The 17,849-nt window shown below is 34.6% G+C and overlaps 1 protein-coding gene across 1 annotated transcript in view; it reads right to left on the minus strand.

Moving 5' to 3' along the window:
• MCTP1 (multiple C2 and transmembrane domain containing 1) overlaps nucleotides 1-17,849 on the minus strand; it is a 412,208-nt gene that overhangs the window by 185,912 nt on the left and 208,447 nt on the right. Inside the window, exon 15 of the mRNA XM_054986650.1 lies at nucleotides 16,731-16,850. Coding sequence (XP_054842625.1) covers nucleotides 16,731-16,850 — 120 coding nt within the window. The remainder of the gene's footprint in view (nucleotides 1-16,730; nucleotides 16,851-17,849) is intronic.

Here is a 17,849-nt window from a genome sequence, read left to right on the forward strand (position 1 = left end):
GTGCAACAGCACATGTGCAAAATAAAACAAACATTTAAAAGGGAGGGCACTTGTCGTCAATGGTGAAGAAAGCACCTGACCACCCCCTCCAAAACTGCTTTTTTGATTTAAGTTTGGAGGTTTTCCTATGATCTCACAACCAAATGTAAATGCTTCGGGGTAATGCATATGGATGATGAGCTCTTGGCACAACTTGGCAAATCATGGACCAAAAGTGGGAAAAGGGCAGGAACAACAAACAGGCTGTGCAGAAATGGTCACAGTCTCTACTTTAAGTAAAAAATCAGAAAACAGAGGGAAAAAATTCATTTGGAAATACAACCCATTCTGTACATTTATGATTGAGATGTTATTAAACTGAAATATTATTTTAATGTTTAATGCTATTTTAATTTTAATACTCTTTTGCTGTTTCTGATTTGCCAGAAAGGTAGTACATGCTTGATCCTGGAAACCAAAGATGATAAAACTGATATTATAGTTCAAAGCTACTTGCAAATAGACCACTATGAAAAAAATGGACATATAGGATTCATACCAATCATGTGGTTTGAGCTCAAGGATGGACTAAAATCTAATATTTTGCTTAGCATTGCTAGGAATCCAGTTTTCCATATTACTTTAATATGCATATCATTTTTCTGTCACTAGAAGATGACACTGCACTGTAAGCATTCATCCAGAGGCATATACAATACTTTGGAGAGGGAGGGCTAAAGGTATCAGGAGGATTAAGAGCTTTAACTATAGGACCACTAATTTCTTCACAGATATAATCTCTTAGACACTTCAAACAAGATCAGATTGGCAAACAAAATCAGATACCAGGTTTGCAATGGGGCTTCCAAGAGATCCCTTTCCTATTGCAGTATCCCCACCATCCAAAGAAAGGCACCTGATGCAGAATAAAGAGCCAAAAGAAAGTAACGAAGTTCAATTAGTTGGTAGAATAGCTCAGGCACATATTCAAGGCTCTCTAAATCCTGGCAAAGTGTTTCAGATTGCCAGCTTACCCTCCCCAATATTTTTTTTCTTAGTCTCATTGCTAGGAGGATAGTTTTAAATGTAATACATTCTTAAATTAAAATAACTCTCCATGGCTAGTTATTTGTCATGCAAATAAAAGCATTTTTGTGATTTTGTAGACAAAAATGCATTGTTGCTAAAGATGACTGGGAACTTTCTACAAGAAAAAAATCAAACATTTTGAAAATAAGATTTCATTTTATATAGAGAGATAGAAGATTCCTTTGCATCAGCTTGTGTTCCTGTCCAATGGAGTTCTGGCATTCAACAGCTCTTGTTCACTCTTTGGGGGCCTCTATAATAGAAATACTCTCCCTAAATAGTTGAGCTATGAACATTTTTCTGAATACCAGTACTTCTAGCTTGGCTAGTGATACTAGAAATGGGGGGGGGGAGAAGAGGAGGAGAGTGACAGAGGGAAAGGGACCTTTAAAAAAAAGGGGGAACAGACTCTTGTTGTTAACCTTTTTGCATTTACTCAGATAAGATTTCATCGTAATACTTTTTCTGTTCTTTTCTGTTTGAATTCCCTCACTAATTTTTTTTTCAAATTGCAAGGTCTACATTTTATAAGAATCCACACAAACAGTGGTGCAGCATACACAGGGGATCTATTTGTGCTCTTCGCCTTCAAGATAAAGATACCTTCTATTCTATTGAGACAATGAAAAGCTGAAAACTCCCATGCTGATAGCCTGAAATATTTTTGCTGCTACAGTGAGTCAAAGGTTAGCTCCCTCCCACCTGCATTTGACTTTGCATGTTCTAGTATACGCACAAATGCACAGATAATATGATTAGAAAACAGCTTGTTCATAGAAGGCTGTAGTGTTCCCTTCTCAAGTCTCCCATGGTGCAGCACACTGACAAAGGAATAATAAAGATGCACATTAATAGGCCTTTGTAAGTTTTTTTCTGAAACCCACTTAGTGAATTTCAATGAATTTTACACTCACAGCTGCCTTATGTTAACCAAAAAAACCCCCAAATGAATAAAAAGAAACTATTGTAATCATTAAAGACCATCTTCCTTAGAGACAAGATATAACAAATCTATGATAACTTCAAAACAGTATTTTTCTCTATGCTTTGTTATTAATAAAAAAGAATAAAGCTCCAAATTTTCATTCAAGCAAGCCATGATTGCTAGTTAGAATAATAACTAAATCTTCTTTGGTAGTATATACTGATTACAGATACAATGGAACTAAAAGAGAATTGCATTAAGAAGCAGAATAATCTCTTTGGGGTGGGGGAGGAAGAGGTTATTATTTTGAAGATTCAAAGTGCCACTGATAAACGATGTGAACTTGAAGAAGAGGTGGGCCAGGAGTGTGCTTTAGTAGCCAGTGTACAGTTTACTAGTCATTCTGCACACTCTGTTAAGGCAATGCATTACCTCTGGGAGAATGAAAAAACCCCTGCAGGTTTGAGTTATGCTAATTCACTCTGTTGCTGAACATACATACATAGGTTATGCACTGCATTTGTTAAAGTAGTCTGAAACAACAAGTCACTATTTCCTTGTACTGCTAATTTCAGAGTACTAGTTAATAATAGTGCAAAACCAGCACAGGGATCGCTTACTACTATTATACACCAGTCTCATAGGAGCCAATCCAATTCTCACACAAGTTAATGGAAATACTGTAGGTGGCCCTGTCCAGAGATGAAAAGAAAAGCAAGATTAAGAGATTGAGACTTCATTTACCTCATTAGTGAGTTGAAAATAAAGCAAGTGCTGAATAGTGTTTTGTACAAAGAAGAAAATGGAATACAGAACTTTAGAGAGAACCCCACAGATGCATTTGTATCTGAAAAGCAAAGCATTAAAAAGAATTTTCTTTTCAAATAGTTTATCACTGTAACTTTCAGGATTTAAAATAATATACTGGACTTCAATCTTATGCTATACCTCCATCAAATCACAGAAGGAAAGGGTAGAACACAACATCTTTGAAAGAAACCCATAAGACCAAGACAATATTTCGGCTACTTGTTGTAAGAGCACAGATCATCATTAAAGTCTGGAAATTATGCAAATGTAGTGCTACCTAGATTCAGGCTACCAAGATTTAATAAATAAATAAGACAGACAGCCTCTTGAAAGATCACAGCTTTTGTGAGGCAATAGCACAACCTTCAGGCTCAAATGAAGAACAGCATTTACTTGTATTTTGTCCACAGTCAAGGTGGAAATTTTATTAAATTAGCAGACAAATTACGCACATTTTTCATAGAAATATTGGGATATTGATTAATGAAAGGTCTGTTTTTCTTGTTAACCAGTGTTTAGAATTGTATATTTTTATTCTCTAGGCTAATTTCCCACCCCAAACTTTGAATTGTTCCATTTTCCTATTAGTAACGCAATAACATATATATATTTCCACATGCTTTTTAGGGATTCCCCACCATTAGCAAAATTTACATAATGCGGTTTGAAGAAAACAGAGTATGTTAGTCATCTATAATGAGACACATGCACCAATTTAAAAAAATCTAGTAAAAATATTGACCTCCCTACTCCACATTGCTTACTGATCATGATTTAATGCTCCAAAATAGAGATTGCAGTAAATATCTTTTCCAAAAAGCTATATTGCTGAAGCAGATCCATACAGACAGCAGAGATGTTTACACAAAACTGTCCTTGACATTAAAGTGGATGAGGAAATCAGCTGTGGGCATGGAAAATCAAAGTTCATGAACTACAGATTTCTTTAGATCATAACAGCTAACTTCCAACTATCTTAAAAAAAAGTAATTAAGTATAATCATGTCAGCAACACCACCTTTTTGAAGCACATTTTGCAGAATTAGGCTCAAATAAACCTCTAATTCTATCATGTTTGGACAATAATAAATTAAAGAAACTTCTGAAATGTAAGGCTTTTAAAAATTACTTGGTAAAGGACCGAATCCAAACCTGTTCAAAATGTTAGCTGGTTTTGCAACTGACAAAGAATTTATACCCAAGAAAGTCAACATAACTTTCTAGAGAAGTAAGACCTAATTCCTACCTGACACTGAAATTTAAGTATTGCCTACATGTCTTAAAGTCACAAAAAATTAAGAGACGTATTATATGAGTAAAGTAAAAACATGACTATCAGATTGTAAAACACATATACCTACAAACCAAATAAAAGCAATCTAAATGTTTCATTTTTCTTTTATTAATAAATGATATATTAGTATGTACTGCTGATTAAACAAATTAGTCTTATTTTAAAGTAATTTAAACTAGCTTTTGACATATAAACAAAGAGAACACTAATGTACACAGATTTCATAATAGTTCAATTATACTAATCTCATTTGGCAAAGTAAAAATTAAAGAAGCGTACCAGCTAAACATAAATATAAATGAAATTGGTTTTAAAACATGTTTTATTGAATACTGCCATATATTCATTCAGCTTCTTTAAACTAATTAATGTGGCAAATGTGAATAGTTGGCATGATTTTAATCTGTATCTATTAATATAAGTATATTTAGAATTAATAAATACTTTTAAAAAAAATCAGAGGCTGAATATTTTATTGAGAATTAAAATGAAGCAATTAAATTATGTTACATACAATTTCCCCATAATATTTGGTTTTATAAAAATGCTTTCTGCCTGTACTAAGTAACAGAAAATTCTGCATTTTATTCATGTTTCCATACTTATATTTATAGTACTGTTAGAAAGGACATTCATTAGAATATACACATTGGGTGTTTGCATTAGAGGAAATTCAGTCTCAGAGCTAAAGTTGCATCACAAGCTCTGTACCTGATGCTGTTTAACATTTATAGTTAATGCTAGAGAAGTTAACAATATGTCTTCAAAAATCTGAAAAAATAGAAGGTATTCACAATTACTGTCAGCAATATTGAAGTCAGAAAAAAATGTAACTGATTTCAGATACAGATACTTATTCTTGGCTCTAAAAATCATATATAACCTTAGAGATAATTTCAGGGTCTTACATATTCTGACTGATATTCATGCCTCTATATTTGTTTCAAGAACTCCATGTTTTGTGGATGCATATATAATTGATAGGAGGCTAGTTCTTCTTTAGCTCTGTCTACTCTATGTAGAAACGAATTTTATGGAGAAATGCTTTATCTCCATTTTAAAAAATAATGTTTCTTAAAAAGGGAAACTGCAGTTAAAACAAATTAAAACAAGAGTTTTCTAGAAGGATTCTGATCTTTGGTATGATTCAGTATTTAAAACCCCTAAGAGAAAAAATATATATGACAGAAATTGTCAATTATGAGACATAAGCTGGTCCTGAATGCATTAAGAACCCAAGAAGATTGATTACTTGTCATAAACATATAAAGCTTCTGTAAATTCTGTATCCCATTCTTGTAAATTGCGCTAGATATCTTAAACTTATTCTTAAACTCTCTTTTAAAATGACTGTTTAAAACATGATTTATGAAACATCACAACTCCCAATAAAATAAATCATTCTTGAAACAAATTGTTTGCTTCCGTTTTGGTTATATTGCTGTTATACTTTAATCCACACACTAAAATTTTAACTCATTCACCCATGACATAAAGTGGCTTTCCAAGAAATCAGAAACCATAATTTCTCTGACATACATCTAACTTTTACAGTACAAACATATTGAATGCTATTTTAATACAAAAATGTTATTTCTAATTCTAAATACAGGTGTCTGAAAATTCAAGGTAAAAGGAGACCTTTTCTGTTGGCCACAGAACACCATTTGCATCTTGCCAGTGGCAGAAAAGGACACAAAAGATATGACAGATAAGCACGATGCTTCTTGGGCAGCAAACACCTTTACAGTATCATTTAGAAAGAATAAATCTACTTCTGAGCAAAATCACAATTTTTAAATTTGCTCTGGATTATATTTTTACATCCTGCTTCTATGCATGTTTATTTGGAAGTTTCACTTTTAATAAGATTTACTCCTACATAATCATGCATAAGATTACATACAGCCTTAAAGGCTGATCCTAAACTTTACTCAGAAGCAAATTCCATTGCATTCAATGAGATATACTGCAGAGACTGCAAGCTTACAGAGCAGTCTTAAGTATGCTTATTGAGAAGAAAGTCCAAGTTCAATGGCTCATTTCAAAATAAGTATGCCTAGAATAGCAGCTTTCATAATCCTACTGCAGAACCAAAATGAACACAAAATGAATTTTCTAGTCTTGCTTTTGGCGTCATCATTTTAGCTATGGATCAGGATTAAAATCATATGAGGGTGGAGCATTCTGGTAATCAAATAGGTAGAGACATTTTCAGCCTTATCATACTGGCACTTTGGAAAAGCATTACAATTTTCAGCTTAATATCACTAGTTTTTCCATTTCAGATTCACTCTGAAATCCAAACACAAGAGCAGCTCTCTTATTAATCCAAATTCAAAGTATTAGCTAACCATACAATTGTACAACTGTGACAAAACTCACCACACTTCAAAAGCACTGGACAAAATTTCCATAATGCCTTTCAAAATCCTGGCTAACAATTCATATTCGCAAGAATAACAGTACAAAATATCAGAAGGAATTTTGTTTTGCTTTACAATGATAATAAAATGCACTAATGCAGTCAACTGTTTGATTCATTTTAAAACAAATGTGTATGAAATGATGGAAACCAGTAAACTGTTTACTGGATGAATAAACCACCATCATAACTAAATCCAAATCTAGGCTCTGAGAATAACTAATTGGGTTTACTCTTCATTGTAATCCCTGACTAACTAAGATTCTGAATCAAAGACTACCAGCCTATTTATTTTCAGGAAATTTGTAATTTCACTTTGAGCGCTGAACAGACAAAACTACCCTTATTTGAGCCTACTTTGGGGTAAAATACAAGACAGGTATTTAATGTTAAGACTGTAACTAAAATATTTCCTCTGTAACTCGTGACTCTGATAAATTAGTCCCTTGAATGGCTACATATCCCTTTTATGGTTTTAACAAACCCTTATTTTATCTGCTCTGCTACATACAATGCAAGGACTATTTGCACCTATTCAGTACTACATTACAGGTAAAGTTACAGCAAATTTGTTTTCCTAAAAAATGCAGTGAAGCTTAATATCCTTTAAGTAACAACAGACTTGTCTTTCTTTTAAAAAGAGAACTGGCATAATTCTCCCTCAGAAACAAGCTACTTCCTCGACAAAGGCTCTGTTCTTAAAATTCTGAATGGGATACAGCTCAATTTGCAGGTGTTCAGGTAGAAAGGTGAGAGGGTATTTGACCCTGATCCGGTAATTGTTCCTGTGGTAGGTAACTTCAGCCAGTTTGGTGATATCATTTGAGTACTAGATAGGCTGCCAGAGTTTTCAACTTTGAATTGCTCAGGAACCACTAAAGCGATCACCCACTAAAATAGATACATTTTATAAATGCTAATGGTAAGATGATACTTAGTAACAACTGACTGGATCATTAGTACAAGTAAAAAAAATATTGCATGAAAAGAAGAAATCATTTAATAGGGAGAGAGATCAGTAATTCATTAGTTTCATAAAGTTCTTCTAAGCTGGCAAGACGAATACACCTACAATGTATATAATACAAACTGCTAAAACTAGTGAAAACTAAGAAAATGTATCTTTTAGCTAGATTAGCTGATCTTTTTGTTGAAACTATATGGTAAAACAAAATGTAGTCAGCCACTGAGCATGAACACTATTGTTAACATAGCCTTATAACCAGCATATCCCTCTGCTATGACCTATTAATTCAGAACCCTAGTATAGTATTATGGAAGCAAGTATTGAGCATCAGCTGCTTCTCAAATGTTCAGCCATCTTAAGTTTTGGCACTACAGCCGCTTTCAAAAAAATCTTAACATTGTGCTATCAGAATTACCAAGTAAGGTTAAATAAAAATTAATTGTATTCATTACTCCTACTCAAGAGTATGTGTTAAAGGTGATCACTGTGCATTTGCCTATTGGAAGTAAGGCTGGCAGGAATCACAAGCCTCCATCAACTCTTTCTTGGGGGCAGTAGTTTGTGCTATCCCACCACAGTTCAGAAAGCACTCCATCACGCACATTTTGCCTTGATCTTAAGCACAGCAAGTGGAAGAGAAGGAAAGTGCTGTAAACAAAGAGCTAGGAGTGAAGGATGGGAGTTGCACAGCTTTATGGCAGGAGAGGAGGGGGAAAATGAGGCTAATGAAATGCTGCTAGCTAAACCACCCTGGTAGGGATGATATGGAGAGAATCGCTGGGATTAAACACTACAGGGAATGAAAGAGAAGAGTCTCTCATTCCCCCACCCCACCCATTATAAACAGGCAAAGAAGGGGAGAGAGAGAAAAGATGTTGGCCACACACACTGATTTCATTAAGGGAGAAAACACTGTGACAAAGTGACAAACTTTTATAGCAGAGTAATATACGTAACATATTGACTTGCCACACTAATTCTTACGGACTTCAAATTAAAAGAAGAGGGTTGAAGTTCATCCCATATTTGTGTATTTTGGGAAGGGGATAACTGTCTTTATGCTAAAAATTCACTTACTTGTTCAAGCTTTTACAAAGGTTGTGACAAAATTGTACAAAGGAGTTACTTATTGTTATTTTACTACGGACAAACATGAATTTCATAACACATTCTGCATGCTACATTTGCATGGGTGAATATTTGTGCCGCAACATCATGCTAGTGAGCAATAAGCACACAGGAATCATGATGTTATATTTCTCATTTTTTTATTTCTTATTTTTAGAGTTTTTTTAATGGAGTAAGGAATTGGTCCAGTTATTTCTAGTTAAGGAAGGTGATCCATTATAATCTGAACACAGACATGCCTAATCACGTTAACAATACTATTCTGGAGAGTAATATAGCTACTGTATAATAGACATTAATTACAGTTTCAATATCTTCCAATTCTACATTGTCCTTTAACAAGTTCACTTTTTCTGCACTGCTAATATTTAGATTAAAAGAAAGATATCAAGAATTTTAACAACTTTTTGTGTTGTGGAGTAGGATATTTATTTCTTCATGTGACAATTGTCATTATAAACTGCATAGACCTTACTTTAAGAGAGACCACCCAAATCCTAGAATAGAATGAGCCTTAATAATTTACAGATGAATTATTTTCTAGTTCCTTGCCTGGAAAAAAATACGCTTCTAACCCATTATTCTCCATTGTGGACAGAATAGTTCTATGTAACTGCTCACATCAAAAAAAGTTGCTGTCTTCTGGAATATTGTTTCATTTCAGTCCAATAGACTACAATCCAGTTTCCTATCAGGTAAGGTCCAATGCAACTACAATTTAAGTTAGTTCACAAATCCTAAAATAATGTGACCTCAGAAGGCTGAGAATTTTCCACATTTAATTTTCAATATCAAAAGAACGTTAAGTACATCATGAAATTCCTCTCTCTGAGTTTGCCAGACTACTTTAATTGGCTCTTAATTAAGGAATTTAAGCAAACATTCTGCCTAGATTGCACTCTGTTTTAATGAAGCATTGTTGCTACTTGCAATCGCAGCTGCTGTCTGGAGGGTCAACACAAAAGTAGCCCTTGAGAATTTGAAAATAAGTGGGGGAAATGATACTGAAGGTGAGATACATAAAAGGCATGGCCATCAATACAGTATTTTCCTAAGACAACAAGTAGTTGGACTTGAAAAGAAACAGAAAAACTGTGGTTAAGAGAGAAAGTCTTTGACATTCATTTTTACATGTAGAACTGAAGATGCCGTGACTTGCTCCTATTATCAAGACAACCCTTTTCTTCATATATATGGGATCTCATCTGATGTACTCGTAAGAGAAAAAGGAAGCATTGTAACAACCAAAGGATAAATAAAATCTTCTTTGAGCATGTGTTTTGTATTTCTGAAAACACCCTTATTTCCACACCATGTGAAGTTGGTTGAATACATTTTTCTGAATAATTCCTTATAGGATTACTCAAGTATATCATGCTGTGATAAGAGTGATCAGCAGCTAGTTGGTGAGCTTCAAATCCAGCAAGGTTTTACCAAAAAATCACCACATATCTGAACTGCCAAGTTAAATCAAGTTATATATATATATATATTCTCCTGTTTTCCCCATTACTAACAAGAAAGAACCATTCAATGAGTAAAAAGTGGTGGTGGAGGAAACTGCCATCAAGTCATAGCTGATTTAGGGCTACCCCAGTTAGAGTTTTCAAGGCAAGAGATTAACAGAAGGGGTTTTCTACTGCCTGCTTGGCAGGCACACTAGAAGTTCCCAGTAACTTCAACTAGAATGTAAAACTCTGGAAGCAAAGCCTTGCAAACAAAGTCAGTAACTCTTGGGACTGTTAGAAATAAGAAGATCCATACTCAAGATATGCCTAAAGATAAAATTACAAAATGATTCCACATTATGATTTCTTCAAATGTACAAAAACACTTTAAAAAATCCTGGCTGGATTGGAATGGCTGTGAATCTTAATACAAGTTTAATTTAGTACCATATCAGGTTAAAACATAAAACCTGAAATCAGCAGGTTATCAGATGATTTATCATGCATCCATATAATCTGGCTTGTGTTTATGTTTACCCGCCTCCAGGTGGTGGCTAGACATCTCCTAGAATTACAACTAATCTCCAGATGACAGAAATCAGTTCCCATGAAGAAAATGGCTGCTTTGGAGGGTATACTCTATGGCATTATATGATACTGAGACTCCACCTCCAAAATCTCCAGGAATTTCCCAATCCAGAGTTGGCAATCCTACTTGCATGTTACAGTTTTAGGACAAAATTTGGATTATTTTCTTTAGCAAAATTTGTTTAGTAAAATGAAGTGGTAAAGCATTGAGCAGGAGTCTACCACTTCAGGCTACAGATACAGGGTTGCATATTTGAGTATCTCACAACGCATTCTCCAGTTGAGAAGACTATCACTTTGCAGAATGAAAAATCTGTTCCATACTTTGCAAATTTAATGAGAAATTTAATGATAAAACGTTTATCCAAAATTTTAAGCGTTTGGATAAGCTCTTTTTGAAATGAAAATAGAAATATTTCAAAAGTCTCCCTAACAAATAAAGACTAATAATGCTGAATCGACTGTGTTAATATAGTAAAACAGATTTTCTGTTGATCTTAATTAATAGATTCTTCTATGGAATATTAAGGATGAATATGATACAATGTGATTGGATCACCAGATATGTTTTTAGTTCAAGAGAAAAAGAAAGAGGGGTGGAGAATTTCAACCCAAAGAAAACTAGGTAACCAAAAAGGTTGTAAAGTAAACACACACAAACACACACATACATGATTGCAACAATCAATGCATAAATTCAATAAATTAATACAAAAATATGGTTTTATTTGTATACAATACAGAAACTTACTATCCATGTTGGACAAGGTCCATACAATTCTTAAGAGGGAAAAAGCATTTGGACTTCTGTAAATTTCACTCAGAGAATTTGGGTATAAAGTAAGGGCTTTCCCACACACTCAACTTATTCCTAATTTTCTTAGCAGTCGAGCCACAAACACTGGAATTGGTTTGGGTTCAGTTCTTCTACGTCTGCCTTCCCTATGCATTTTAACAGTTCTTCCTCAAGTGCCTTAAATGAGCAGGATTTTCAAGCAAGGGTAGCATCACTGGTAGCATCACAGCTTCTTTCTCCTGTTTTATTTTTAGTGCATGCTTAAGATGATTAAAAATTGTCAATGAAAAAAAAGAATGAAAGCAAAAACAGGAAGGGGAAGAAGCTGGAGGGAGGAAGGAGTGATTTGACGATGACAACCAATAATCAGAAAGTGGGTTGAATGTAGGTGGGAGTCGGCAGGTCAACCAAAACCAAAAGAAACATTCCTCAAAAGCAGCAAAGGCAACTCAGAATCAGTTTTAAATTTAAAAAATGGTCTCAAAACAATGGTAAAAATGGTCTCAAAACAAGCAGAAAAAAACAGGAAAAACAAACACTGAAGTGAAAACTAAAGGCAGAAAAAAATGCGTGCAGAAATCAGGGGATAAATCAAAGCTGTATAGGGCCAGAACAGACAAAAAAATTCCTGTGCGGAAAAGCAGTTACAGTATTTCTTGCACATTCTATCAAGTTATTTTCAGATGGATAAATCTAGCCTCCAAAGAACACTATGTGCAGTTAAAGTCACTTTTTATGCACTCAGGCTGGGTGAAAGAGAGAGATTCTTCATCCTTTCCTTCTGCCCCCCCCCCCCCAGTGTTGAATGGTCCTCTATGAACAGCAGATTGTTCGGGGCATAATGGGCAGACATGGGAAGAGAGGCCTGGAAATCCTGCAGAGCATATGCAGAACAGTGTGTGCCCCTTTGGATCTCAGCAAACAATATGATCTATTCTGTCTCCTTATGCAGTCCCAAATCCAAGATTTCAGCATCATGGCCAGCACAGCATCATGGAATTCTTCTGTAGCTGAAAGAAACCTTACCGTACTTTCATAGCAACAAGAGACAAATGTCATATGCATATGTGTATAATTTGGGAGATGATTCAACAATCACTACCCTGGTTTTAAGTGTAGTCCCCCTTTCCCTCACACTCTCATCAAAGGCTAAGAACACTGACCAAAAATTAGACAAAAATAGATAGTATTTTGTGATGCATTAAATAGTATTTGTAATGCATTATCTTAGTATCCTCCTGCTAGCTGGTTTATCAAAATTTCATAGTTCATTTTCTATTGTCTATCTATATATCACTGAAATCAAACTGTACATCAGATTAAATGAATGATCTTTATACAATATGAAAATTCTTCAAGGTACTTGACCTTAAATATGCTCCCAAATGGTGAGATAAAATATAAAAAGGGAAATTTTCCATGGGCGTACATCTATATACTTTGTGACAAGATTTTGCAGGTAAAACTTAAGATCTTTAAAGCTAGCTTCATCTTTAGATCAGTCATCATGAAGAGAAGCAATGGAGTTTCTTCCGAAAACATTTAAGATCTCAGGCAATGCAAACCATTTCCAAAGTAGTTTTTTGGAAGAATATTAGTAAAGCAGAAATGAGGGGCACGAATATCAATAATAATAGTAACATTTGATTTATATATCCCCCTTCAGGGCAACTTAACACCCACTCAGAGTGGTTTACAAAGTATGTTATATCATTATCCCCACAACAATCACCCTGTGTGGTGAGTGGGGCTGAGAGAGCTCTAAGAGAGCTGTGACTGACCCAAGGTCACCCAGCTGGCTTCAACTGGAGGAGTGGGGAATCAAACCGGTTCTCCAGTTTAGAGTCCCGCCACTCTTAACTATTACACCAAACTGGCTCTCCGTCTCCATCCAATTGCATGAGAAAATGTGGATGTTTGCACCATATTTCCAAATGAGAAAGGATGTGTTGTAATGCTTAAAATAGTCAAATTAAAGTGTTTTATTGGGGTTATTTAATAGCATTAACTATATAGAGGTGCACTGAACATAAAATTATAAGGAAATGTCTAATGCACAAAGTAAAATGTGTGTTTCCCTTTAATTACTGTGTTATGAATTGTATTGAAGGCCAAAGGACATTTGATAACGTTCATCTTAAACTTTTCATTAAACTACAGAAATTTAAATTCTCCTTTTTTGTGCACTTTGACATTTTTGTCTGGCATTTTCATTAATTTTGCGACATACATAAATGTAGCTGAAATGTTAGCTGATCAATACTTTGTCTCTCTCTTGTAGCACTAGAGCACATTTCCCTGAAGACCACATAGCAGTACAGGAATTAAATGTGTAAAATATCAAATGTTAATGTTAAACACAGTAGCATTTTACTGTAGAACAACTGAAAAGGCTAAAACAATTCAAACTGGACAAATGGTACCACAAATTATCCACAATCATATTTAAAGATTAAAGTGTGCCTAGTAAAATAATTCATTGACTCATGCTGAAGTGTGTCCTTTTACTGATAGCTTACTTGTCCAATTATTTTCCTGCTCATTACAGTAAGAAGTGACAGTGCACGAAAGAGATTGCATACACACCCTCCTCCTCTGCCCTACATCTCCTTGCACCCTCCAACATCCACAAGTGCACAAACATCTGGTCAAGAGCCTGAAAAAAATTAAACCCAATTTATAAGATATTTCATCTTTTACATTAGGTTATTCCAAAGACAATCTTTGCCACTCTTGCTAAGGATATGATTGTCATACACTTGTTATTGATAAAAACATTCTGTAGCAATCCCTGCATGTTAAAATCCTATAGAATTATTGTAAAATGATTTATTTTAACAAGGAATAGAGGCACTAAGTATATAAAAAGGAAACAGTAGCAGCACATTTACAATGCAATAGAACAGCGTTATAAATACAATAAACAAAGCTGCTTTATTGTGTGATTTTAACACTTGGGAAAGAGATACAGCAAATAGTAGGGGACAACAGCACTAACTAAAATGTTTTTCAGTCCCACAGTAATAAGAACATCAGTATTTAAATGTAATGCTATTTATAGTCTATGGGTGATTTCGCATGTCCCAGCATAGTGTTATACTCGCATAATGAGGGTGTATTCCTGGCGCGATTTCTGACATCATCACGCCACAATCCTGCTCTCGAGGCATGATGACATCAGAAATTGCGCCAGGAAGACGCCCTCGTTGTGCGAGTATAGTGCTATGCTGGGATGTGCAGACTCACCCTATGTCTTCTTAATAATAAAGATGTACTTATTTAGTCTACACTCCTTTACAGAAAGTTAAGGGAGCAAAACTGTGTGAAGAACTGCTATCTGATGTTATAATCCTCTAGCTGTGGCACATTCCCAAGATCCTCTAATTTCAATTATATAGGTAATATGCAACTGTACACAAAATTGTACACATATATATATTTACACACACACATACACGTACATACAAGTTCTGCAGTCTTCTGACACACCACTCAAGGATACTGAAGCCTCAAAAAAGACAAAGCTTAAGAAAAAACTCTTATGTATAAGCAGCCAAGTGTCATCCATTTGTGTTACAAGGCTCTGAAACCACTGAATAAATCTGCACAATGTTTTGTTCAAAATACCACAGCATAAAATTAAGAAGTTTAATTTTTTAAAACCAGTTTGTAAAGCAACTCATTCACAAGACACCCTAAGCCCTTGGTTGCCTCACTTAATGCTTCCCAACCCATGTATGACATCATAGCAAAGATCAGCCAGATGGGCTATATCATCTTTGTATGCAATGCAAAACTGTGATATCACAGAGAATTACATAATGTTTTCCATAAGATTAAGTATGGAAATAAGACACCAACTATCATATTTTATTATGGGGATTTTATCTTTATATATATCCCTTTTTTCTCCACAATGGGGACCCAAATAAGCTTACATAATTCTCTCCTTCATTTTATCCTTCCAACAACTCTGTGAGGTAGATTAGACTGAGAAAGTGTGACTGGCCCACAGTCACACAGTGAGCTTCCATGGCAGAGTATGTTTATTACAACCATGGCACAAATACAATACATACACAAGGAATGACTCCTAGATCTTTCATAGGATTTTAAAGGCTTCCAATTTAGCCAAATACAGTCAAAAATAATATGAAGTATATTGTTTTATTTTTGTTCAAAGCAGTGTTACCATCTACAGTATGGTCAGCAGCTCAGGTGTAGCATTTAAGGAAACCAGTGACAGCCTCAGAATACTTCTGAATTTCTGAAACTGTATTTGTCAACAGCATTAACAAAATCAAAAAGGACTTTTAAAAACATCTCACAGAATTTGTTATTACAACAACACATTTGTTGATTTAGAGTTTCCATTATCAAGTTTAAGCAAAGTTTATCTTTTATTTCTCTCTCTTTAAAGGAAGTTATTTTATTTTATTTATAGCCCGCCTTTCTCACTGAGATTCAAAATGGATTTCAGCATAAATAGAATGAATAGAAGAAGCATGGTTGCTACTTCTGCAAGGTTATTTTCTATGTCACTCAATGACTCAAGAGACCACATGGGAAGAAATTATGACATGGTTATGTCCCATTGCCTTTCCTAGGGAACACTGACAGCATAATTACATCAGAGGTCCTGTCCATGTGTAGGAATTAATCACATAGTAACAACAATGCCATCTTTGTAACTTTACAACTGGCTTGTACTACATTTGACATTTTTTCCTAATCTCCAAAACTTGCATTTTGTAAATCCCCACTTTGTCAAGACTTGCAGAATGTCACTGCCGTATATCTCAGACTGTAAAATCAGGAATTTTCAATTTAAACAAGCTGCTGCTCTTTATGGCCTATGGATTCATTTCATAGAATGCTCCTCTCTAGAGCAATGACACTTCCTAAGTTTAGATGATATCTAGTCTAAGACAGAAACTGAATTCAACTACGCTCACAATTTACAGCAAATGGAAGAGGAGTAGGGAAAACACTGGGAGACAGATTTAGAAACAACAGACCCCCTGATGGGCAAAGTTTCAGCTCTTCTTTCTTGAAAAGTTCTGGCAATTGACTTCACTAATTTACTTTATTAAAATGTATTTGATAATTACTAAAAGTACTACATAACTAGTTTTGCATGCTAACTAGTTTTGCATGCTTACAGTGGCTTTGGACAGCTGTTTTAAAATCTGTGTTAGCAATGCTGACACTATTCCAACATTATAGCTGCATAAACATTTATAAGGTTAAAAAATCAAAATCAGAGAATAAAGTATCATACCAAAAAGGCAGCAAGGCTCCTTGGTGGTGAATCCCAGTCAAAGCAACTGTTTACATAGTAGGCAGCATTTATGAGAACCATGACGCAACGCTTCATGCGAAGAAAGTTCCTTAGTAAAAGCTAAACAAAATAAGAGAACATATTAGATTGATTTGTCCATTTTAGCTATAGAGAACTTAAAAACTAGCTATAAATAACTTTTTAAAAATGTGCTACTTAAATTATATCGTTATAGAATAAACAGGTGAAATGGCTAAGACTGCTGGAAAAGAGGGCCATACCAAGTACAGAGCAAGAAACAAAAATACAGTCTCCAAAGAAATTGCTGCTGTGGAAAGCACGTCCCTGGAAAAAGTATTAGCAAAATGTATAGTGGCTGTATATTGGAATAAAATTACTTTTTTCCATTGTTTGTTTGTTTGTTTTATCAGTAAGATAACCAGCTGAATCACATTCAGGTTTGTACAGTAACTCTGGTGCAAAATGAAAATAATTATAAATTTAAAGCTTTGCTTAGGCAAGACAAAATCAAACCAACTAACAAGGCTTAACTGCTCATATTTAAACATGGCTTGAGCAACAAGATCTGGAGTTTTACAGTGCAATCTTATGCAGAGTAATTTCAGTCTAAGTCCACTGAAATCAGCAACATATACTGAAGTCAAAATGAAGTATCACACAAGCAGAAAAAACTATGTTTTATTTTTTAGAACATTTGAAATATCTATCTACATTAAATTAACCTATAGAATTATTCAGAAAACAGAACTCACTAATCATTAGGAAACTTTTACAAATGTAAGAATTGTGCTATTCATCTCACTAGTATCTGATGCTTTAAGAGCAACTCTGCTTAATGAGATTCTTATACAGTAAGAATTTGGAAAAGTTGCCATAGTTATCCATGCTGTAATCACATAGAGGTTAGATTAGTTTAATACACTCTACTTGGGCCTGCATTTGAAGTTTCAACTGGTATAAAATGGGGTGGCAACATATGTTGCTTTAAAAGATATAAGATGGTTGTTGATTTGCTTCCATCACAATTCCAAGTGAGGTTAACGTCTAAATTTGCCTGGGACTGACAGAATTTGAAGGACTCCTTACTCCATATGCACC

The sequence above is a fragment of the Eublepharis macularius genome, chromosome 8 (assembly GCF_028583425.1).
Source record: "Eublepharis macularius isolate TG4126 chromosome 8, MPM_Emac_v1.0, whole genome shotgun sequence".
Classification (NCBI taxonomy): Eukaryota; Metazoa; Chordata; class Lepidosauria; order Squamata; family Eublepharidae; genus Eublepharis; species Eublepharis macularius.